Source organism: Phanerochaete carnosa, assembly GCF_000300595.1.
Source record: "Phanerochaete carnosa HHB-10118-sp unplaced genomic scaffold PHACAscaffold_11, whole genome shotgun sequence".
Classification (NCBI taxonomy): Eukaryota; Fungi; Basidiomycota; class Agaricomycetes; order Polyporales; family Phanerochaetaceae; genus Phanerochaete; species Phanerochaete carnosa.
Genome location: NW_006767638.1, coordinates 966,868 through 988,841, shown reverse-complemented (window position 1 = coordinate 988,841; position 21,974 = coordinate 966,868). Strand labels below are relative to the sequence as shown.

At 56.5% G+C, this 21,974-nt stretch overlaps 8 protein-coding genes across 8 annotated transcripts; 3 read left to right on the top strand and 5 right to left on the bottom strand.

The window, feature by feature from the left end:
• Positions 1 to 816: 816 nt before the first annotated feature.
• PHACADRAFT_264025 (uncharacterized protein) lies at positions 817 to 1,622 on the bottom strand. Its single transcript, XM_007400851.1, has 4 exons — positions 1,554 to 1,622; positions 1,407 to 1,490; positions 1,063 to 1,351; positions 817 to 1,006 (listed from the first exon to the last, which is right to left on the bottom strand). The coding sequence occupies exons 1-4, from the start codon at positions 1,571 to 1,573 to the stop codon at positions 920 to 922; spliced, it is 480 nt and encodes a 159-aa protein (XP_007400913.1). The 5' UTR covers positions 1,574 to 1,622; the 3' UTR covers positions 817 to 919.
• Positions 1,623 to 1,808: 186 nt separating this feature from the next.
• Positions 1,809 to 4,452, top strand: PHACADRAFT_152803 (uncharacterized protein). Its single transcript, XM_007400850.1, has 7 exons — positions 1,809 to 2,017; positions 2,070 to 2,134; positions 2,182 to 2,315; positions 2,366 to 2,679; positions 2,731 to 2,942; positions 2,996 to 3,128; positions 3,181 to 4,452. The coding sequence occupies exons 1-7, from the start codon at positions 1,893 to 1,895 to the stop codon at positions 3,272 to 3,274; spliced, it is 1,077 nt and encodes a 358-aa protein (XP_007400912.1). The 5' UTR covers positions 1,809 to 1,892; the 3' UTR covers positions 3,275 to 4,452.
• Positions 4,453 to 4,651: 199 nt separating this feature from the next.
• Positions 4,652 to 5,260, top strand: PHACADRAFT_188183 (uncharacterized protein; the record flags this gene model as incomplete). The annotated part of the gene is made up of 4 exons (XM_007400849.1): positions 4,652 to 4,675; positions 4,734 to 4,859; positions 4,913 to 4,979; positions 5,033 to 5,260. 4 exons carry the CDS (start codon positions 4,652 to 4,654, stop codon positions 5,113 to 5,115), a joined length of 300 nt encoding a protein of 99 aa, XP_007400911.1. The 3' UTR covers positions 5,116 to 5,260.
• Positions 5,261 to 5,911: 651 nt separating this feature from the next.
• On the bottom strand, positions 5,912 to 7,526 carry PHACADRAFT_152796 (uncharacterized protein; the record flags this gene model as incomplete). Its single annotated transcript, XM_007400848.1, has 6 exons — positions 5,912 to 6,028; positions 6,097 to 6,337; positions 6,389 to 6,568; positions 6,645 to 6,941; positions 6,992 to 7,052; positions 7,109 to 7,526. 6 exons carry the CDS (start codon positions 7,524 to 7,526, stop codon positions 5,912 to 5,914), a joined length of 1,314 nt encoding a protein of 437 aa, XP_007400910.1.
• A 702-nt stretch (positions 7,527 to 8,228) lies between these two features.
• On the bottom strand, positions 8,229 to 15,662 carry PHACADRAFT_213538 (uncharacterized protein). Its single transcript, XM_007400847.1, has 8 exons — positions 14,254 to 15,662; positions 12,655 to 14,194; positions 11,242 to 12,598; positions 10,170 to 11,189; positions 10,014 to 10,114; positions 9,761 to 9,948; positions 8,836 to 9,711; positions 8,229 to 8,783 (listed from the first exon to the last, which is right to left on the bottom strand). Exons 1-8 carry the CDS (start codon positions 15,648 to 15,650, stop codon positions 8,366 to 8,368), a joined length of 6,897 nt encoding a protein of 2,298 aa, XP_007400909.1. The 5' UTR covers positions 15,651 to 15,662; the 3' UTR covers positions 8,229 to 8,365.
• Positions 15,663 to 16,587: 925 nt separating this feature from the next.
• PHACADRAFT_152793 (uncharacterized protein) lies at positions 16,588 to 18,501 on the top strand. Its single transcript, XM_007400846.1, has 2 exons — positions 16,588 to 17,519; positions 17,573 to 18,501. The coding sequence occupies exons 1-2, from the start codon at positions 16,713 to 16,715 to the stop codon at positions 18,398 to 18,400; spliced, it is 1,635 nt and encodes a 544-aa protein (XP_007400908.1). The 5' UTR covers positions 16,588 to 16,712; the 3' UTR covers positions 18,401 to 18,501.
• Positions 18,502 to 19,284: 783 nt separating this feature from the next.
• On the bottom strand, positions 19,285 to 20,158 carry PHACADRAFT_264018 (uncharacterized protein). Its single transcript, XM_007400845.1, has one exon. The coding sequence runs from the start codon at positions 20,107 to 20,109 to the stop codon at positions 19,750 to 19,752; it is 360 nt and encodes a 119-aa protein (XP_007400907.1). The 5' UTR covers positions 20,110 to 20,158; the 3' UTR covers positions 19,285 to 19,749.
• Positions 20,159 to 20,756: 598 nt separating this feature from the next.
• PHACADRAFT_264016 (uncharacterized protein) lies at positions 20,757 to 21,944 on the bottom strand. The gene has a single exon (XM_007400844.1). The coding sequence runs from the start codon at positions 21,858 to 21,860 to the stop codon at positions 21,099 to 21,101; it is 762 nt and encodes a 253-aa protein (XP_007400906.1). The 5' UTR covers positions 21,861 to 21,944; the 3' UTR covers positions 20,757 to 21,098.
• Positions 21,945 to 21,974: the final 30 nt, after the last annotated feature.

Sequence of the window (21,974 nt, the reverse complement as noted above, 5' to 3'; positions counted from 1 at the left end):
GTTACACACGTCTTCACTGCTGAAGGTTCAGGGAGCCAGACGACGACGGCGGAGGAGGTGGCGGGGGATCTTCCATAGCTAATAAGCGCGGGGATTGTGGTCTGGTGGATGTGGGAAACAAGATGCACCGTTGGCGGGTTGGAGGCGGTATGCGGAGGACACTTTTGTGGCACTGACTACAACTTGTTATGTCATGGGGTTCTGGTTCTGATTTTTGGGGACACAATTCTGTACACTTGGGTGAACAATCTATTCGATTTCAAGAATATTTACAGGTGGAATAGTGGGATAAACGGGAAAGCAAGCGAGGAGGATGGGGACACTTAATGTTGCTATATATGGAATATTTATGATTATGTAATGACGCACTGGGAAGATAACCTCCCTCGGTGACAGACATTACGCTCGGGCAGAACCTGGGCGAAATCCTGTCGAAATCCGGTCGTAATCCTTTCATAATTGTGCGGTTACCACAAGATTCGCCTACGTCATAATCCGGGCGTGATCTTGGAAGAACCCGGGCGTAATCCAGACGTTACGCTCAGGTTACACCGCGGCGTAACTTCCCGTTTCGTGCAGTGCTGTGCGAAAGCACGAGCCGGAGCCTTCAGTTGCGTATTAGAATGTTGGCATTCCACTCTTGCTCTACGCCGTCCTCGACGCTAGCGCGGATCAAATGCTAAACCAGCATTGACTTTCCCCCGTCTGTAAAGTTAGAGTCGAGCGAGGATACGCCAGCATAAATCGACGGCCAGGAGTAGCCGAAAGTCGCCAGAAGATTACACAAAGTTACCGAGAGCATGTCACGCGCAGAGAGAACAATTGTGAAGACGACTGGATAGCATTTGCACACACCGCAAGGCTATAACAATGTTACATGCATCACAGCACAATGATACCGTCCATGGAGCTGCATCGCTCAGACAGCAGGGGGCTTGGTGCCAGGCTGGAAGGTGTACGTTAAGCCACACTTGCCGCAGTACTGGCGGTCCTTGTGGAAGGCCATCTGCACAAAATCCATCAACCACCAGACTGACAGTCAGACAAGCGGGATGTACGTACGAAAATACCAGCACCACACTCAGCAGACGGGCATTCACGGCGAAGACGCTTGATCTTGCCGTCGGAGTCGACCTTGTAGTACTTGAGGATCGCCATCTTGACTTTCTTACGCTTGTGCTTGACTTTCTTGGGAGTGCTGTACTGCTTTTTCTTGCGCTTCTTGGCACCACCACGCAGACGGAGCACGAGGTGGAGGGTCGACTCCTTCTGGATGTTGTAGTCAGAGAGAGTGCGGCCATCCTCAAGCTGTTTGCCCGCAAAGATCAGGCGCTGCTGGTCGGGGGGAATGCTGGAAGCGACACCATTAGCAAACAGACTACATGAAGAGAGACACAGCTACTCACCCCTCTTTATCCTGAATCTTGGCTTTGACATTGTCGATGGTGTCCGAGGACTCAACCTCGAGAGTTATGGTTTTACCCGTGAGGCTGTAGACATCAAGCAGCTCGTCAGTATTATACTCTCCGATACCAGGAAAGGCGGTGGCTCACGTCTTGACGAAAATCTGCATGTTCGCAGACGCTCTTGTCTGTCCAACGAGCTGAACGATGGAGTCGTCGACAAAAGCAATTGACTTGGTGGAAAGATTTGCAGGCGTGTCCGCACGCTCTTATACCCCGGCGGACGCCGGTTTGTGGATGGTCCGTGCACCTTACAAACAAGGTTCGTGCGCCGATGACAAAATGCTGACTCAGATTGATGCCCGACTTCGCGAATGACCGAGACGCGTCGCGTTCGGGTGCCACGCGCTGACGCGCCCGAGTTGGCTGGTGACCGTGACCTCTTCATCTTTCTCGAGCGATCGCGAGACTCCCTCTGAATTCCGGAGCATGAACAGCGACCATGAGATGGAAACCGAGGAGCAGACGCCGGTGCAGTGGCCCATTGGCAAGGGAAAGGGCAAGGAGAAGGCGGTAGAACAGGCGAACGGACATGACCCAGAGAACTTACCGTGGTGTGTATATGCGCAGTCATGAAGGGTACTTCAGCTGCTAACGCTCTCGAAGGGTCGAGAAATATAGACCTGTCACGCTGGACGATGTTGTATCTCACAAAGACATTACAAGCACAAGTGTGTGTTCACGCTTACTGGAGAGCCGCGGCTTACGCATAACGTAGTCGAAAAGTTCATTGAGAAAAACAGGTTGCCTCACTTGCTATTCTATGGACCGCCCGGTACGGGAAAGACATCGACCATCTTGGCTGTTGCACGGCGGATATACGGGAAGGACTACCGCAAACAGATTCTCGAGGTGCGCAGCTATTTACGTTGCGCATTTTGCTTTTTAAATTCTCATAATAGCTCAACGCCTCTGATGATCGTGGCATTGATGTCGTTCGTGAGCAAATCAAGAATTTTGCTGAAACACGGACGCTCTTTTCAAAAGGCTACAAGCTCATCATCCTAGATGAGGCTGACATGATGACTACTGCAGCACAGGCCGCCCTCCGGCGGGTCATAGAACAATACACGAAGAATGTTCGATTTTGCATTATCTGCAACTACGTGAACAAGATCATACCCGCCGTCCAGAGCCGGTGCACGCGCTTCCGTTTCTCGCCTCTGCCTGTCCCTGAAGTAGAGCGAAGGATCAATGGGGTCATTGAGACCGAAGGGTATGTTGTTTTCTTTCTGTGTAAGGATTCGCGCATGATCTTGCTTTCCAGTGTGAAAATCACCGGTGATGGACGGAAGGCGCTGCTGAAACTCTCGAAGGGCGATATGCGAAGAGCACTGAACGTTCTTCAAGCATGTCATGCGGCATACGACGAAACAGGCGAACGAGAGGTGTATCATTGCACTGGTACACCTGATCCGGCTGACATCGCCAACATCGTCAATTCGATGTTCTCCGACGAATTCACTACGTCATACAAGAGTATACTCTTTGCCTTGTATACTGTTGGACACGCAACTTATGTTTTATTGCAGTGATCTCCTCTCTGAAGACAGATCGTGGCCTGGCACTACAGGATCTACTCAACGGAGCATACGAGTACGTCGACGAACTAGAATTGAAGCCACACGCTAGGATCTACCTTCTCGACTACTTTGCCACTGCCGAGTATGCCTTGTGTTAGTATCCTCTAAAGTGTCCGGCTAACATAGTCTTTTAGGTATCGTTTGTCTGCCGGTGCGAGCGAGAAGATCCAACTGACGGCTCTGCTCGGCGCTTTCAAGAACGCCGTCGAGCTTTCTCAGATAGCATAGGCATATATGCATCCTTCTAGTTTGTATCCCTCGTGTGTGTGCTGTCGGCTGAACCCTTGTTCCTAATAAACCAGTAATATGCTGTTCTTATCGTGATGTTGCCAGATATAGAAGGCGGCATAGATACCATCTACACAGCGATCCACAAGTCCCTTTCATCTCTGATGCACCCGGAACACACGGCAGAGGCGCGAAGAATCTACATAGCCACGTAGTTATGTCAAATCCCATCCAGGACGTAGACAGCCCAGTAGACCCAGAAGATCTCCTATCGGACTCCCTCCAGACCCTGTACGACTACACGCCGGTCACACACTCATCTGCAGGCTTGCTCTTCCGCTACACCCTCCGCCCGCGATCTGGTCGCGCATCACACGCCGTTGCACCCACAGACGCAGATCCCACAGGTAATCCATCCGTCGTGACGCTCGTGACGCCTAACACGCAGGCGGGCAACTGGGCGCTCCACGCCTCGTCGATTTGGACGTCTGCGCTCATCGTCGCGGATCGCGTGGAGCAGTTGCGCATCGAAGAGCATGTCGCACGCGAACGAAAGCGCGATGGCACTCTGCCGCTGCATGTGCTGGAGCTCGGCGCAGGTACGGGCCTGCCGAGCATTGTCCTTGCGAAGCTCTACACCGACGATGTGCACATCACCGCGACCGATTACCCGGATGCGGAGCTTATCCGCACTCTTCAGGACAACGTTGAGCGAAACGGTGTCGCGGCGCGCTGCGATGTCGTGCCATACGCCTGGGGGAGTGACCCCGCGGTTTTGCTTGCATCCACAGCACGGACACAGTCCGGAGATGATGGACTAGGATTTGACATCGTGTTGGCAACAGATACGCTCTGGAATCCAGAGTTCCACGCGTCATTCCTCCAAGCACTGCAGCTGACGCTTCGGCGCACGCCGGATGCGCGCATATACCTTGTCTCTGGGCTGCACACCGGCCGGTACACACTACAGTCGTTCATGCAGGCGCTTGGCAGGTATGGCTTTAAGACGGAGAAGGCGGAAGAGTGGGAGGTAGGAGGTGAGAGTACCCGCGACTGGGATATTGGCAGAGCGGATGGAGAGGACGAGGCAGAGAGGCGCAAGTGGGTTGTAAATATAAAAATTAAATGGAAAGATGCATGATTTCTGTTCATTCTTTCTTCCGAGTAGTCAGTGTCCCAATGCGCACAAGTTTATGCTAAATATGCTCCGAAATTTAGCGTTCGGTCTGCTTGCCGTCGCAAAGTGAACGAGAAAGACTGCCTAAAGCAGGCACCTGCTTTAGAATCCCGGCGCTTACGTTAGTCCCGCCGCCACAAAGGCGGGCGCCTGAAACAGCGCTGTACAGCACCTCTGTCCTGATCCACCACTGCCCGACCATGGTATGCCAGAAATGCGAGAATGTACGTCTCAATTTCCTTTCTATGTCTTAGAGTATGCTCATAAGGCCGGGAAATGCAGAAAACTTCGAAGCTTGCAGCGCCAGACCCCTTCAAATCCTCGTCCGAAGCAATCAAGGAGGGCTCACGCAAGGTCGGCGAGAATAAACTACTGTCGAGGCCTGGGAGCTCGAAGAACAGGTTTCAAGTGCGTATTATGCGTTATGTATAGAGAAGAGAGGAACTGACAGGCCGTTCCAGCCATACCAAGGCAAATGCAAGGACTGTAAGTCAACGGTGACACAGAACAAGGCGAAGTACTGCCACGGTGCGTTGACTCACTTGTACCTTCACTTAGCCAGACTGACGTAATATCGTTAGGATGTGCATATAAGCGAGGTGCATGTGCTATTTGCGGCAAGAAGGTCCTGGATACCGCCGGCTATGTCATGTCGAACAAGTAGAGATGCCATCGAGAGCTTTTCGAGAGCTGTTGGCCCATGGATTGTTTCCCCCAACGCATATAGGATATAGAACGCTGGTCATCGTATGTGACATTACTTTGTATGTTTCGTAACTTAATGGACGCCTGCCGTGAAATGCCGTGCCTGTCGTGCAGGGAACGTTCGAAGGTGCCCCTTGACTAAGTGAGTCTGTCGGGGCTGACGAAGGCAGAACGTAAATCAAGATGTTTCCCAACGCATACTGCACGATATTCTGCACTCGCATGGCCAATCCGTATGGTATTCTCGTGAACTTCTGCCTCCCGCCAATATCAGCATAACATGTAACTGGCAAGGGCCAAGAGGGGTTCTACGCGCATGTGGTCTTGTGATCAATGGCCCCACGCACTACACGTAGATTCGTCTAGACCTTATCAACTAAGAGCGGGTGGTTACATATAATGCAGCGGCTTGCAAGCTGTCATGAATTATATGGAAATCTCGAAGCTGGTCTTTGTTGCGCTTTACCAAGTTTGATTGAACTTGCGCAGGGGATTTGTAACTGTTTGGCAGACTTGGAACGTTGAGGATAGCTCGTCCCGCTCCGTCCCGCCCGCAATGAAACAATTGAGCAGATCAATGGCATATAAATACTACAGTCTGTCGTGCACCTACAAAATAAACTATTCGTGCACACGTCCGAGAGTGTCCGTAATCATCCTACGCTGTCCTATTTTCGGCCGCCAACTAACCATGCACATGTCTGGTGCGCAGCCTCCTCGCACGAGAGCGGAAGAACGACAAGCCATGCGACAGTTCATGAAGCGTTCGTAGCGTTCGTCGCGTTGAACTGGCCCTGAAGCTCGATCCACTGCTGAATGCGGGCGTTCTGGGCGTCGTCGAACTGTGCCCAAGCTTCGGACTGGTTCGTGGTCTGGCATCACACATGGATCAGCGCCATGAGGCTAGGAGGGCAAGCTTCGGCCGTGTGCGGCGACTCACCGAAAGCATCTGGATGTACGGCGGCGGCGCGCACTCGCTCGAGTCCGTCCAGTTCCCAAAGTTGAAGAGCGCGTAGACGTTGCGCATGAACGCGTCACCGAGGATGAAGTCGAGGTCCTGGTTGCTCAGGTCCATCGGCGAGAAGGTGTTTAGGCAGAGTGTCACGTTTGAGCCGTCGGAGAAGTCGCCCACGTTGCTGATGTACGAAAGGTCGAGGGGGTTCAAAGGATATTCGGTGCCGCTGGAAAGAACGGTCGGAACACTGTGGGGCATGAACGATCTTGGTACTCACTTGAAGATCAGGGACACATTGCGCTTCAAGTCGCAGGGGACCTCGTAAATACCTGCACCGGCGTTGACGAGCTCCACTCCCGGAATATCCCCGTAAATCGCGTCCCAGTAATACTGGGGTATCTCACCGAGAGAAGTGCCGCTATCAACGAGGGCCACCGTCTTGTTCTTGGTGGCGGGACTCAGCTCCGTATTGTTATTCTCGGAACTGTATGCCGGATTAGATGTTTATCTACAACCAAGGCGAAGACACCTACAGAAATCCGTGCCCAGTGAACTTCTTGCCGTCGACGACGATACCGTCCATGAACACGACCCACTGGTTGAGCGCCTCTATAACTGGAAGCTGGGTCTGGTTTAGGACCGCGCTCAGGTTCGGGTCGACGTCGCCGATGGTGAAGACGCCGCCCTCGGTGATGCCGAGCTTCGAGCGTACGAGTTGGAATGTAATGAAGTTCGACACGTTCGAGTACGTCTCAAAGATATTGTAGAGCACGGGGAGACCGCCGAACGTTGTGTTCTGCAGCCTCTCATATATCTGTGAGAGGTTCTTGCTAAAGACGACTTTAGCGAATAACCTGCTGAGGCTCTAAAATCTACGTACCTCGAGAGGCCCATCAGACCCAGATCGTTGTCAGATGTGGCGTTAGTGCCCGGAGCACTTACTAAATGCGCGCAGCTCATCAGACGCTGCTGAACCTCATGATGAACAACCACTTACTGAATGCCTGCGCAGGGATGGAGAAATTTCCAAGCTGTGCGGGTGCCAAAAATATATCGCCCGACGCCACGGTGCGGTCACCGTATGCGACGCTGGTCGAGATGTTCGTGTCGTTCGCAGCGGAAGAGAGCGTGATGTTCTGCGTGTTGAGCCACAAGTCCGAGCTACCCGTATCGAGCTGCACCTCGTACGATCGCCCGTCGATGGTGATGTTCGCCACATAAATGACCTGGTTGTCGCCCGCAAGGTCCACGACGTTAAAGTTGAACGGGTTCGCGACGTTGGTGAAGTTGATGGTGGTCCCTGTCGGCGTGACTGAGGGCTGCCGACGGAGGGGCGCATCGTGCAGCGAAGCAGCGGTCGTTACACCGGCGAGCACTAGCGGGAGAAGGCGGGCCCAACGTGAACGAGGAGACATGTTGAAGATCAGCTGTGGTTGAGGGGCGAGTGTGCAGACCTTAGCCACGGACGGTCGAGCCATTTTATATGTGGTCTTCTTCCTGCACCTCGCGACGCCATGCTTGATGATCTAAAGCTGAAGCAGGAACAAGCCAATGCAGCGGGACGTGGGCGCGGCGCTGACGCCAACGTCAATGGGAGAGCGAGAGCCGCCAAATTTGGCTGATGCCTCTTCCATGACTTCGCTTGTGGTTCATCCCGCCGCGGCAGTGCCGCAAACACCAGGCCGCTATGGCTGAGAAGTGAGTGCACAGGCTTGTACGGCGCCGAGAAGCTATGTTACGTTCAATAGTCAGCGCGCGCCGATCAGCGCACTTATTGCCTGACAGTTGAGTTGAAAAAGCAATTCGATGCAGGCGCAGGTCGAGGAGCAACCCGAGGTCCGAAGACGGACGCGGTCTCTGCTTACCAACTCGGAGAGTGAGCCGAGAAGTCGAATTGTCGCCCGAGGCTCCATAGACATGAGGCCGAGGTCGGAGAAGCTGCGTGGTGCAAATCTTGTGTAGTTGTTCCCATCGCCAGGCGCAATGTAAAGCCGCCAAGTCACCGTATTAGGCCGCTACCCCCGGATGATGCATTGATGAACGTGTTCAATGCGCCGGCTAGTCAAGGAGAGCGTTTGATTGTGAAGGAGCACCAGGCACCTCGTGACGAATATGAGCGCAGGGTGTGATTAATTATATTGTAGAGCTCTAAACAAAATGCATAGATGGTAGTAACAACAGAGCAAGCAAGACAGCATAGATCACAACAAACATCTCACCAAATCCAACACTAATGAACCCAAAAATACAACAGCTAGTTCACCTCCTTCCCTGTCCTCTCGTGATAGATTTGAGTATCGATGGTGTTCGTACTCAGGAACCTCCAGATCGTGACGTGCTTTGTCTGGCCGTAACGCCGGACACGACCTATGGCTTGCGTCTCGCAGGCGTCGTAAATCTCCTGCGAGGGCGCAAGAAGCGGCGAAAGGAAGATGGCGTGGTTGGCCCCCGTCAGGTTCGCTCCACTGGCGCTCTCGTCCATGACGTTGAGCAACAACACGCGCTCAGACGAGTCGTTCTGGTACTTGTCGAGGTTCTTGGACCGCTGAGAAGCCGAGCCCTTGATTTCGAGGAACTTGATGTGCGCCGACTCGAGCGCCTCGCCGACCTTCTTCATCAGGTCAGGGAACTGGACGAAGATGAGCACGCGCTCTTCCTTGGGGATGCGCTTTCTGTGGGATGAAGTCAGCAATAGACATGAATTGGCCACAAACTTCGACTTACTTGATCAGCTCGATGACCTTCTCGAGCTTCAATCCGTAGTGCTTCGCATTCTTGTCCCTCACCGCATCGTCAACGCCGAGGGTGCTGCCGCGAACGACATTGAGCACGCGCGCTGCCGCTTTGCAGGCCGTCTTGCTCGGGGCCGCCTTCGTCTTCGGTCCGTCATCATCGGACATATCGCCATCGCGGGACCGGCTCTCGCCGCGAGACGCAAAGATGCACTCCTCGCGCTCTGCATACTCGGTGACACACTTGAGGCAGCCCATGTGACCGCAGCTGGAGAGCACAGCAATCTCGTCGAGGGGCACCTCCCGACCCTGACACTGCTCCGAGAAGCATCGCACGAGCGGCGGAGCCTCCCGCTGCTTCTGCAGGTCGCGCACGGCGGTGAAGTACCGCAGAGATCGAACGCGTCCGGTGAGCTCCTTGGTGACGCGGCGGATTTCATGCGTGTGCTCCCGGTGGCCCCAGATCTGCTCCTTCTGCTTTCCAGTGAGCCCGTCGTCGGCCTTGCCTTTCGTGCCACCTCTCGCCTTCGCAGTAGCACCGCTCTTATTTGCAGCGGGCGCAAGAGGAGCCTTGGCCTGAGCCTTCTCGAGTAGCTCCTCAACGATCTTGGTCGCGTCCTCGTCGCCAACGCCCTCTGTTCGGGAGACACGGATGTACTCTTGGAACAGAGACTCATCCACTTGGAAGGCGTTGATCTTCTTCTGAGTCTCGACGCCGACTTGGAGCTTCTTGAGCAGATCCTTCTTGCAGTTTTCCAGCTGCTCTTTCCGTTCCGCCACGATGATCTCGCAGGCCTTCATCGCGTTGTCTTTCTTGGTCTCGAGATCAAAGTGCGAGCAACGCTTGAGCAATGCCTCCTCAGCAGAACTGAGATTTTGTCAGCAAACGGCATTATAGAGTAAAGAAACGAGCTCACCTGCTCTCACCAAGCACCTGCGCGAGACGCTTCTCGCGGTCGCTTTCGGTCTTCTTGCCGCGCTTGATAGTCATATCGAGAGCACGAAGGTGGTGTTCAAGCTCGAGATAGATCGCCCGCTCGGCTGCGGGGAGGTCAATCTTCTCGATTACCTCCGCGCATGGGATCTCGTCGATCTCGGCAATGTTCTGTACACCGTTAAATGTCAGCCAATGATACTAATGATACGTGGGTGACGAGAGGAGAAACGCACCTGGCGCACGAACTGATCCAAGAACGCCTGGCCGATCACGTGGCGATGAGCATGCCACTCAAGACTGTGAACTTCGCGGAACGAGTGGAACTTCTCGACAGCTAGAACGCGCCGTCAGCCAAATCGAATGGAACGCCGTACAACGAGAACACTAACCTGTCTGTTCACGCTTTCGCTTCTTCGCAGATTCGCCCTCTCCGTCGTCATCGACACCAAGGTGGATATTGAGGAACGCCGAAATCGTCTTCAGGGCACCGAAGTCTTGGACAGGTGGCGTGCCTGAGAGTACCCAGTGCCTCTCCGCGGAAATGTTCGAGATCATCGAGAGCGTCTTGCCCTCGAGGTACGTATATTCGTCCACAAGCTTACGTGCGAAGTGGAACACCTCGAATGGCGGCGCCTTCAGCTTCTTCCACTCGTCAGGCACCTTGCGCAGGCCCTTCAGGCCCCACGGATCCGCGTCTGCCCGCTTCTTCTTCTTGGCGGGCTGCTTCGTGTCGTCGGCATCGCGCTTGCGCTTCTTCGCACTCGAGGCCTTGCCCTTGCCCTTCGCCTCATCGACGTCCATGGCCTCGGAAGACGTCTCCGCATCGGAACTCGCAGCGCTCGAAGTAGACGTCGCAGCTTTGCCTTTGCCCTTGCCTTTCGCGGGAGCTTTCGCAGGGGCTTTGCCTTTGCCCTTCTTGGGGACGGCGGCCTCATCACCAGACTCTTCGACGTCGACATCCATCTCTGCGTCGCTCTCCTCCGCACCAGACGGGTCGTAGTCAGAGGACTCGTCGTCCTTGGCCGCACGCTTGGGTTTGGTGGCCTTTACCGACTTCTTCGCCTTGCCCTTAGCCTTCGGGGCATCCTCCATCTTGACGTCCTCGTCGTCCGAAATGTCGATGACGAGCTTCTTGCGCAAGCGCCGCGGACGAGCGGGCTGCGGAACGTCGGAGTCCTCTTCCGCCGCGGTGGTCACCTCGGTAGCAGAGGAAGCCGGCGAAGAAGGGAGCGACGAGGACACTTTGGCCCCGCGTCGTGGCACCACGACTTCCATGACCTGGCCGTGGCGCGGAACAGCTTTGGACACCTTGGGCTTAGGTGCCTCCTCATCCAGCGCCATAGCTTGGTCGCGGTAGGACTTGCCCTTCAGGCGCTTGCTCTTGACGGTCAGCTGCTCTTCGTGGGTTTCTGTCGATGTGGTTAGTAAAGCGGACGCACATACGCGAATACGAGACTTTACCTTCCGCCGCCGCCTTCTCGATCCTATCCCACACTTCCGCAACCTCTTCCGCCTTGAGAAGTTCCACCTGGTCCTTCAACGCCTCCAATGTCTTCGCGAGCCTCGCGTTGAAGTACCGCCCGTCCTGGTTCTCGGGCAGACCGCCGCCGGCCGCGAAAGCGCTGAGGTTCTGCACGTAGTTCGGGCTCTTGAACAAGTTCGACGCGACGACGATAAAGTCGGCGTTCTGTACGGCCTCGACCGTGAGCTTGTTCACCTGCGCGACGGACGCGACCTCGACGATCTTGTACCGCCAGCTGCTCTGGTCAATGAACTTGCTGGCTTCCTTCACCCACTGCTTCGTCAGATGCGGCGGCACGATGCACAGCGTCGCCTTCGAGGGTATCCGTCCGTACAGCGGGTCTCCGTCGGTGCCGGTCTTCTTGCTGCTCTTCCCCTCGCGCTTGAGAGCCTCCTTGAACTCGGTTTTGATCTCGTCCTTTGTGCAGTTGATAAGACCGAGAGAAATAGCGGTCTTCCCGTAGCCGACCTGGTCAGCGAGCACGCCGCCGCGTACGCGGTTCGGACGCTGAGCGCGCCCCTCGACGCGCCAGTTCAGCGGCTCGAGGATTGCCTCCGAGATCTCTTCCTCGACGAACGGAGGGGCATCCACTTCCTCCTGCTGGAGCATCCACGTCAACGAACGCAGCTGCTCCGGGCGAAGCAGGGTGTGGAAGTCTGGCGGCTGAGTGTGCTGATCGTCCTGCTTGTTGCTCTTGAGCTTGAACTTCGGCATGCTGAGCTTCGCCATGGGCGTGAAGTCTGTATCGAGCCGCCACGCCAGTGTTGCGTCGGCCGCGCGCCCCTTTGACGGTAGTCGTGACAGCGCGCGATGCATGAGCGACACGATGTTGATGCCGATGCGCACGTGTCCGATGCCGTTCTCCTCGACCTTCAACTGCGTCACGAACGGCGCAGGCCGCCTCTTGAGCGCACGCTCGTAAGCACCAGCCTGGGCGGCGTCCTCAACCGCGACGATCTTGTTTTTCTCGTTCCTCGCCCAGCCGATCGCGGGCGCAGGCGGCGCGCACCTCTCACAGTCGAAGTGCAGGTCCTTGTATGGCACCTCCTGCCACGCATTGAAGTCGTCGTCGTTCCGCACGCGCTCGGTCAGCCAGGCGAGTGCCCTGAATGTCAGTCGTTCATGGACCTTGTCGACCTCTTTCCACGCGCCGACGGGCCATTCGGGGCCTGCCTGAGAGTGTAGAGGCACGCGGCAGACAAGCACGGCGTTTGCGCTCTTGCAGGCGTCGACAGACGGGTTGACAACGAGCTTGTTGCTCGGCACCGCGAAGAACGCTTTGCGGTCCGGAGCAGGCTCAGAGAGAGCGTTAGCTGCAATGATACAAACCACTGGAGAACTGTCAAACTCACCTCAAGACGAGTCTCGGACGACTCAATCCACTGACACGGCGCCATTGCCTCGACCTCCTGCGGCCCAACGACGCTCGATTGCCTCCATCTGGGAGTGAGCCTGCAGATCAGGGGACGGTGCTCGCCGTACTCGAGCCTGCGCTTGCTGATCGAGAACACGAACACGTCTTCCTTGGGGTCCCCGCAGCGCAACGGGTCGAACATCATGAACAGCGGCGGCACGTCTCCGTCACCAGGCTTCGTGTCGCGGCGGTGGAGCGCCCCGTTCGCGGTCCCGCACTTGTCGAGGAGGACATACGTGCCCGAGATGTCGCGGTCAAGCTTGTCCATGTCTGCGTCGCGCACCGCGATCTCGAGGCGCGAATGCACAGTTTTGTCGCGGAACGCCTTGCCCTGCAGGCCGAGGCGCGCCTCCCACGCCGGCACAGGCTCGCTGCCCTCGATCGTGAGCGTGAGCTTGCGCTGCGCCGGCAACGCGAACTCCCAGCGGCCGTCGAACAGGCCAGTGGTGCAGCGCAGGCGGCCGACGGGGGCCTCGAGCAGCGTGCGCATCTTCGAGTTGGCGGGCTCGTCGTCCGCGGGCTTGGCGAAGAAGCGCCACTCGGGCTGCTGTGGGTGGAGGGAGAGCTCGAGAGTGGCGAAGTTCGACTGGTAGGCCACGATCCAGATGTCTTGCCGCTTGGGTTCGGCGAAGCGCAGCTCCTCTTTCGCTGCACGCAGGACGGCCTCGGACCAGCCTTCCCAGACTTTCGCGCTAACGTCGACGTCGGTCCGCTTCTTGAGGTCGTCGAGCAGCTCTTGGGTGATCTCCGACAGGATGAGCGCCATGGGCAAGCTTGATTTGAGCTCGCGCGCAAAGAGGGAGGGAGAGAGACGTTGGTTCTTGACGACGTCGATGACCTCCGGGTTGTGTTCAGGACGCCCACCACACTTCGAGCAGGATGTCGAACCGCAGTCCTTGCAACGACTCAGCGTGCGGTCCGTCATATCCTTTCGGCCCTCGCACTCGCATAGACGTGCGCTCTTCTGCGCATTAATAAGGAGTTCGCTGAGAGGTTGTCGAGATGTCGCCGCGAGGTCGAGAGGCTTCTCGACCAGCTGGTCTTCGCCCGAGATATGCTTCTCGAGGGACTCGGCGATGCCGAGCTTGTCGGTCATCATGACCACGTCGACCACATCATCGTCCTCGTCTCCGTCCTCTTGCTTAACTTTACCGGACGAATACTTCTCCTCGTAAGTCTTCTTGTCGTCACCAGCACGAAGGAGCTGCTTCCCGGTAACGAGCGCCACCAGCATGCACGCGCCAACCACAGTGGTAGACATCGCGTTGCCTGCAAGATCGGCGAGCTGGTCTTCCGACTCGCGCGTAAGGAGCAGCTCATCCACTGGGAGACCCTGCATCGACAACGCCTCGAGACCGACCATGGGCCCGCCGCGATTGGTGATGTAGGGAATCATGGTAGGCGTCAGACACGGGCAGATGCCCATCTTGCTGGAACCGATCGTACGGTCGACGTTTTGCGACAAGTTCCATACGACCCTACATGTATTTAGTCAGCGTTGTTAAAGGAAGAAAAATGGACTAAATTTGATGCTTACGTCTTGTACGACGCGTCGACGCCGGACTGGGCTGATCGCATGAGCGAAATGTCCATGAGATCCCAGACACGCTCCACTTGGCCGACGCCCCAATCGTTCCACGCGAAATCAGGCAGCTTGCAGTAGCCGCCGTCCTCCCAGTTGGTCAAGGGCCGCTTGGAACCGAGCTCCTCCTCGAGTCGCGCACGCTGGTGACGGGATTCGCAGCGTCCCCAGTCGGTACGCCCTGTACGACGATCGACAGCATTGAAACTCTCTTTCACAAGACGCTCTCGCGCCTGGTGGATTCGAGGATCGTCTGTAGGAAGAAGGAAGGCGTCGAGGGTGGAGGAAGCGGGGCGCTGGATGTCCTTGATCTTTTTCTTCCACTGCTCGGGAATGCTCGACTGCCTCTTGTTCACCGCGAGAAGGTAGACTCGTGTGCGTGTATGCGGGATGTAGAAGGTCTTCGTGTCTACGCGCAAGTATTCCGCGCTGTAGTCTTCCTGGGCGAAATACTTTTTGACCCTCTCCCATGGAGCGCCGCATACGTTTTCGAGGATGACCAATGGTGGCCGGTGACGGCGGACCCAGTCGAGCATGCCGCGGAAAGTCCTGCCGGACTCACCCTGCGCGTCGATGTCCTGCTTCTCGTTGTTCAGGTTCGAGTAGTCGACGCAGGACGTACCGGCAATGAGTATGTCGACGTCTCCAGGAACGGGCGCGAGCGCGCCGTAGGCGGTGTGCGCGTGTGATCGTCCGAGTTCACAGACGTCTCGGAAGAGAATGGGAGGGCTGAAGTTGCGCTCGATGTACGCCTGCTTGAACGGCTCGATTTCGCACGAGAAGACGTGCTCCATCTCGAAGTCGAGGTCGAACTGGTCCTTGATAGACCGCCGAATGAGTTCAAGCGCGAGTAATGGAGACTCCGTACCGGAGCACATCGTAGCCACCCGCATCTTGCGCCCTTGAAGCTGCTTGACGACTCCTTCGATTTGCGGGATGCGCCCCACGAGGTCGTCAAAGATGGCAGGAATTCTGTGGATGGGTGGGTCATTGGAGGAGTCCGACGCGACGATTTTTGACTTTGTCTTCTTGGGCCGGTCCTCGTCAGTCTCGGTAGCGACCTCCTGCTCGTTCTCGGACACCGTTTCCTCAACCTCGTTTTCCATCTCTCCCTCCGTCTCCTGCTCTTGCTCCTCTTCCTGCTGAAAGTCGGAGCCCTTGTCGTCCTCGGACTCGTGTTCGTTTTCTTCAGGCTCGTCCACGTCGACGACCTCGGCCTGCTTCGTCGTCTTCTTGGCTGCCTTGCCAGCCCCCGCCGGCTTTTTGGTGGGCTTTGGCTTGCTTGGACTACCTCCGCCAAAGAAAGAGGTAATAGATGTTTGCCCGGCGGGCGGTGCCTTCCCCTTCGCCATCGTGGTTTGGGTAAAGAAGAGTTTGTCATATTCGAACGCGGCTGTCACGTCTTGCACGCGTCAGTCACGGCGTGATCGTGATGATCCGCGCGGTGACTCGTTCACGCGTCCGTCACGGAACGGGCTAATGGTGATGACTCACGCGGGTGACTCGAAGAGCGCGTCGATTTGAGTAAACACGGGCAAATAACACGTCCAGCGACGCGTCGAAACTCTGTATTCCTGTCAATATCTGCACAACAGTTCTGAACAATGCTTACGACGACATTTACTGCTTAACACTGTCTTCTGCCCCGCACGACATGTATAAACCGGCCCATGGACATCGCCTAATCTTACCCCGCCGTCTCGTCTCTAATGCTCTCTGTCACGAGAGCCTTCTGGGGCTAGCTAGGGCCGCAGCCTTTAGGCGAAGATGTTTTCCACATTTTTGGTGCGGGCTGCGTCAGGTGTAGCGCCGTGTATATGCATCTTAGATTGTCTGTAAGCACGTTTGCTTACGGAGCAACGTGACGCGGTCTCCGTGTGAGTATTCTTCTCTGAACATCATAAACCCTTCCTGACTCAGCATTAGAATGTCCGAGCCCCATTCTATCGCAATTCTTCCTCCAGTTTACGATTCGTCTGTCCTACTCCGCCAGATCCGAGCGCGCGTTGATGCCCGAACCGCGAGGGGAGGCGCCGCCGACACCCCACAGGGCGGGCTTCAGGCGGGTGCATCCGATGCATGACTTGAGAGACTTTATTTTGTGAGAAGACACCAGATGACTCGGTTGCCCTCATTTCCCAGCCAGAATCTGCATAGTGTCCAGGCAGAGCGAACGCAGCCCAGCTGGCGATGGCGCTCAATTTGAATAGCCGCCGAGTTCAAAGTGACCCCGCTGATCCATTACGCAATCTTAGGCTTCAACGTACTCATCCCGCACAATGGCTCCTGAAGAGCCTCGCTTCAGCCCCGTGCGGCAGGGAAGCACGCCTCTGCGCCCTACTTATGCCTGAGAATCCAGCCATGTCAGCACACCGACGACTTGACTTGAACGGGCACCATCTGCGTCCGCCAATATGGTGCAAATCGTCCAGGTCGTCTTGTCTTTTCTCTCAATCTCCTTGCCGTGGTCCCAGCAACCACCACAGCCTATAGTCGACACTTTCCTGGGAGCGCTGTCTGCCGACTCGCCACAATCGAACGTCACCAAGTCCATAGCTATCATTGGCGCAGGCAGCGGCGGCCTCGCGATCCTCAAGACCCTGCTCGACCTCCCAGAGGAGACTCGCTCAACATGGGAGATCGTGCTTTACGAGCAACGCCGTGATGTCGGCGGCGTGTGGCTGCCTGACCCGCAGCCACCTCATCCACCATCACTTCCAGAGACCCCATTGTACCCGCGTCTACACACGAACACACCTCACCCGACGATGACCTATCCAGGCTTCACCTTCCCGCCGGGCACACCGCTCTTCCCGTCGCATGAGTACATGTGGCAGTACCACGTCGACTACGTCGCGCACTTCAACCTTACGCGCTTCATACACCTGAACCGGACCGTGCTTGCTGCAGGCTGGAAGGGCAGCAGCAGGCAGGGTAAGTGGGTCGTCGACGTCGGGCGTACGGACCGTCCAGACGACGTGGAACAGCGGACGTTCGACCACCTGATTGTCGCGAACGGGCACAATCACTACCCGCGCGTCCTACATTGGAGTGGCGAGGACGACTGGGTTGGCAATACGCCACTCGGAAAACCTAAGCGCCAGATCCTGCATTCGATATTCTATCGCGAACCTGAAGATTACATCAACAGGACGGTAGTGGTGGTCGGTGGCGGTGCTAGTGGACGAGATGCTGTACTGCAAGTCGGCGCGTTGACCAAGGTGAGTAGCAATAAGACTGTATTGAGTACGAAGTCGCCTAAATAATTCGTCAGACTTATCAGTCGTTGAAGGAAGGGAGCTCCCCACCTGACGGCGCACAAGTCACTGTCAAGCCTCCGATATCTCATTTCACGATCGACTCTGTCGTCTTTACCGACGGTAGCTCCCTGATCAACGTCGACTCGATCATCCTGGCTACCGGCTACCAGTTCCTCGTTCCCTTCCTGTCCCGCATCCCAAAGGACTCCGGGATCAACACTCCAGCACTGATCACGTCCCCGACGACGACGGCCAACTCAACAAGTGCATCAGCACTGACGACGAACCTGCGGTACATATTCCCGTTGTACGAGCACATGTTCAGCCTGTCGCCCGCCTTCCCACCGACGGCGCTGAGCTTCGTCGGGCTTCCCGTGCTCATCGCAAACTGCCCGTCCGACCGCGCCCAGGCGCTCTTCATCTCGCACGCGCTCGCGGACCCGTCCGTGCTGCCGTCGCGCGCGGACATGCTCGCGCGCCTCGTGCGGCGCGAGGCGGTGCTGAGCGCGCACGGCTTCGACCCGTACTACGTCGGGCACAAGATGCTCGGCGGCGACGACGAGGCGCAGGCGTACCAGAACGCGCTGGTGCGGTTCCTGAAGCGGCGCGGCCGCCTGCCGGACGACGGCCGCGACTACGTCGAGGCGTGGCGCGTGATGGCGCGCAAGCAGTCGTCTGTGCTGTCCCGCGCGTGGTCACGCGTCGAGACACGCGGAGAGGAGGCGACCTGGCTGGATGGTGTAGAGACTGAGGGCGAGTGGGCGGATCTGATGTTTAGGCTTGTGGACTGGCAGACGGAGTGGGAAAAGGAGCATGGACAGGGCCCCAGTACCTATGCATGATGTGTAGCGTTTCCCCGTAGTATTGTTTAGCATTTATCCATTCCGAGCGCATAACGACGTGTATCGGTAAGGCATGCACGTGGGAAATATATGTCGCGATGCACCACGGAGTCTTAGAGAGATTCTAACGAGCGGCGCTCTGGATCAGATCCTGAGGCAGGACACCAGCTCAAGCGCCTACTGGGTAATTGTCGATCCGTTCAGTCATCATCGACGCGCGACGCTTTGGACGAGTGCGAGGACGACCGAACGGCATTGGCGTATCACTCATCGTCCATGTATTCTTGTTCATGTACGGTCGTCCGCAACCTCAGCTGACTCTGCTAGATGCGCAGCCTCGGAATGGACACGTCCACGCGCATAGCTCTCGTTCGAAAGGATGCGGCAGGACATGCTTGCTCCTCGATCTCTGTGTCGCCTCAGCTTTTGGAATTCTTCTCTTTTCTTTCAGCTTCCGGCGAACTTGAAGCCTGGTTCACGGACATCTTTCGCGGAAAGGGGCAGTCGTACCCGTTGTACTCGGTCGACGACGCCGCGACGGGCCGAAACGAGGTCCGGCGAGTGCTCAACATTCTAGTACTTGCCAAAGAATGTGACTCAGGCTGGTGTGCTGGCGCGGGAGCCTTGTGCAGAATGCAATGCAGCATTTCCGAGTCGAAGTGACTTAGAGTACCGGCAGAAACGACACTTCTGCTCGTTTTAAGTTACACTTACCCTGGACTATTCGTTTGTTTATTCCCGTTCTCTCAGGGCTCGAGCCCGACGACGGACGCATCCGAAGTAGCCTAAGCGCTTCGCCGGATCAACAGCGATCGGCGTCCGCATCACCGACGTTTGCCTCCGCCATGATTATTCTCTCATTTGCATCGAAGCAAGACAGCCCTTTCATCTCTCTTACCTCGCTCGACACAACCTTCTCTCCATATACGCGGACGGTGGATGGCAGCATGAGGGAAGTGGTAGGCTGCCAGCACATCGTAAACGACAAGGTATCCTACAATTCGAACCCGAAGGCGCAGGGATGCGCACGCAAAAGTCGAGCGCGCCAAGTCAAACAATGCCTGTCGGAATGGCGCATCCTCCCCGAAGCCGAAGCTTGAGCCCCCGCCGTCATTTGACCTGACCGACATCATGGCACAGGTCACCATCAAACTCGCCGCCGGACTGGTCACACGGGGCGAAAGATGAAGGGCTCTCCGGGCCTTGATCGACGTGGTGTAGTCTTGAAAGAGGGCACCAAGGGAATGTCCGACAGCGAATGAGTGTGCAGTAACGCCGAAGATACTCGATAGATATAGTGCTCAAGGACGGCTCATCAGGTTGGCGAATTTTGATCTTCGAGATGCGCCCTACGAGAGCGTCAAAGAGAGCGGGGATTCTGTAGATGGGTGGGTCACTGGAGGAATTTGAAGCGACGTCCTCTTAGGCCGGTCCTCGTCAGTCCCGGTAGCAACCTCCAGGCTCCTGTCTGTTCCTGGATACCATTTCCTGCATGTCGAGGCGTGGCGCGTGATGGCGTATAAGGAGACGCTTGTGCTCTCCCGCGCCTGGTCGCGCGTCGAGGAGAGGGGAGAGCAGGCGCGCTGGCTGGATGTTGTGGCGACTGAGGACGAGTGGGCGGATACGATGGCGGGGCTGGCGGACTGGCGGACTGGCAGAAGGAATGGGAGAAGAAGCACGGACAGAGCCCTAGTACCTATGCATGACATGTAGTGCTTCGTCGTATATCACCGCTAATACACTCCGAGCCCATAAGGACCGTGACCGTGTGTGTTCGTGAGGCATGCATGGGAAATGTCTGCCGCGGCGTATACCACAGAGTTTCAGGGATGCTGGAAAGTGGTGCGCTGGATTACTGCATAAAGCATCTGCTTCGGGGTATTGCCGTAGTTCGAAACAGCAAGTTGACAACGCACATGCAACATATATAGGCTGTAATGTCGATTGTGACCATAGTCGGGCTGCCGCGCAGCCACTGTGAGTTCAATCTGTCAGCAGATGCTGAGAAAAGTAGACGTTACTCAAGGATTAGAGTATAATATCCGTGATATGACCACTGGAGGACGAGATGAAAGACGAAGGGCTTTCCAGGCCTAGATCGACGTATATACGGATGGTGGTCTTCGACGTCGCATTAACGCCGAATATCAATAAACTCAAGTGCCTAAGCGCTTAAATTATTTCAAAGGCATGGTTCGTGGATTTAGAGGAAGAGCAATGCACAGTGCGCAGTTAGAAGCATGCAGTAAAACCGTATCGCAACCGCAAAGGCTTCGTGGCGCTGATCATACCCTGACGGCACTGCTTGCTGCGCATACCAATATTAATCCGCCCGGGCCATTGCGTCGCGCACAAAGACAGACAGCCGAGCATTGAGCAGAGCAAGGCACAATTGAATAGAACATAAAAACAAGTAATGTACTTCTTTCGATACAACGGGCGACGCGCGGTGATAGACGTCTAGATACAGTTTCGGAAACAATAGCAGACACAAAGGGAGTGCTCCAGGTGAACAGACGCGCGAGAATACTAGACGAGGAAAAACCAGCAGATCCCAAGCACAGGTGAAAGCATATAGAGGAGGAAAGGGCAAAGCTACATACGTATATGGGAATGGGCAAGGGAGCGTAGGGACAGTTGTTTTATCAACCAAAAAACCAGTATGGCGTCTAAGTTGGACAGCGCATCGTGTCCAGGTCTAGAGGGCGATGCGCGCGGTAGCCGGGGAGGGGGCGATATGCGCGAGGGATCTCCGCGCACCGCGGTTCGGCAGCGGGCTGCCCTGCGAGGTGAGACTCTGGAGGGCAGTCCAAGTGTACAACCTCGGCGTGACGGACGACGGTGGCGAAGGGCTGCCGTACGAGTACCGCGGTGTGTCGTTGTGCGGCGTTGTAGATCGTGCGGACACGAGGATGGGAATCGGGTCGGAGTGCGTGGGAGCTGGCCGCGGGAGGTCGGGCATCACCTCCATGTGCGGCAGCGGGAACGAGACAGGCGAGGGTGAGCGAGTAGGGGGGTCCCACTGCGGGGACTCGTGGTAGGATGTCCGTATGAACGACGTCTGCGGGCGTGCGACGGCGCGGTACGTCTGCCCATCGTCCTCTGGCAGAACGATGGTTCTCACAGTCGTGTCGCGCACGACACCGTCTAGAGCGCGACGCCTGTAGCCGAGCTCCACCTCCTCGATCGACAGCCCGTCGTCCTCCTGCGTGGGCGTGCCTCTGCCGCTCAGGCTCGCCTCGCTCGAGCTGCTACTCCCCACCTCCTCCATGACGGGGCTGACGCCCCTGACGACGCTCTCCACGGAGCAGATGCGCTCGTCCTCTGCGTCTGCAAAAAACTCCTCCGAGTCAGGGTCGAATGGGTTCCAGTATGACCACCGTTCATATGGTTGTGGCTGTTCGGGCTCGACACGGACGGCGGGGGCGGTGTACGCCTGAGAAAAGAGCGGGCGACCCATTTTTTGTGTTGGTGTGGAGGGTAGATAGGTAGTGTACAACGGTGCTCTGCGAGCTTTTGAGGGTATGAGCTGGTGGGTGTAGAGTAGTATCAGAGGCGGGGGCGCAGCCTTTTG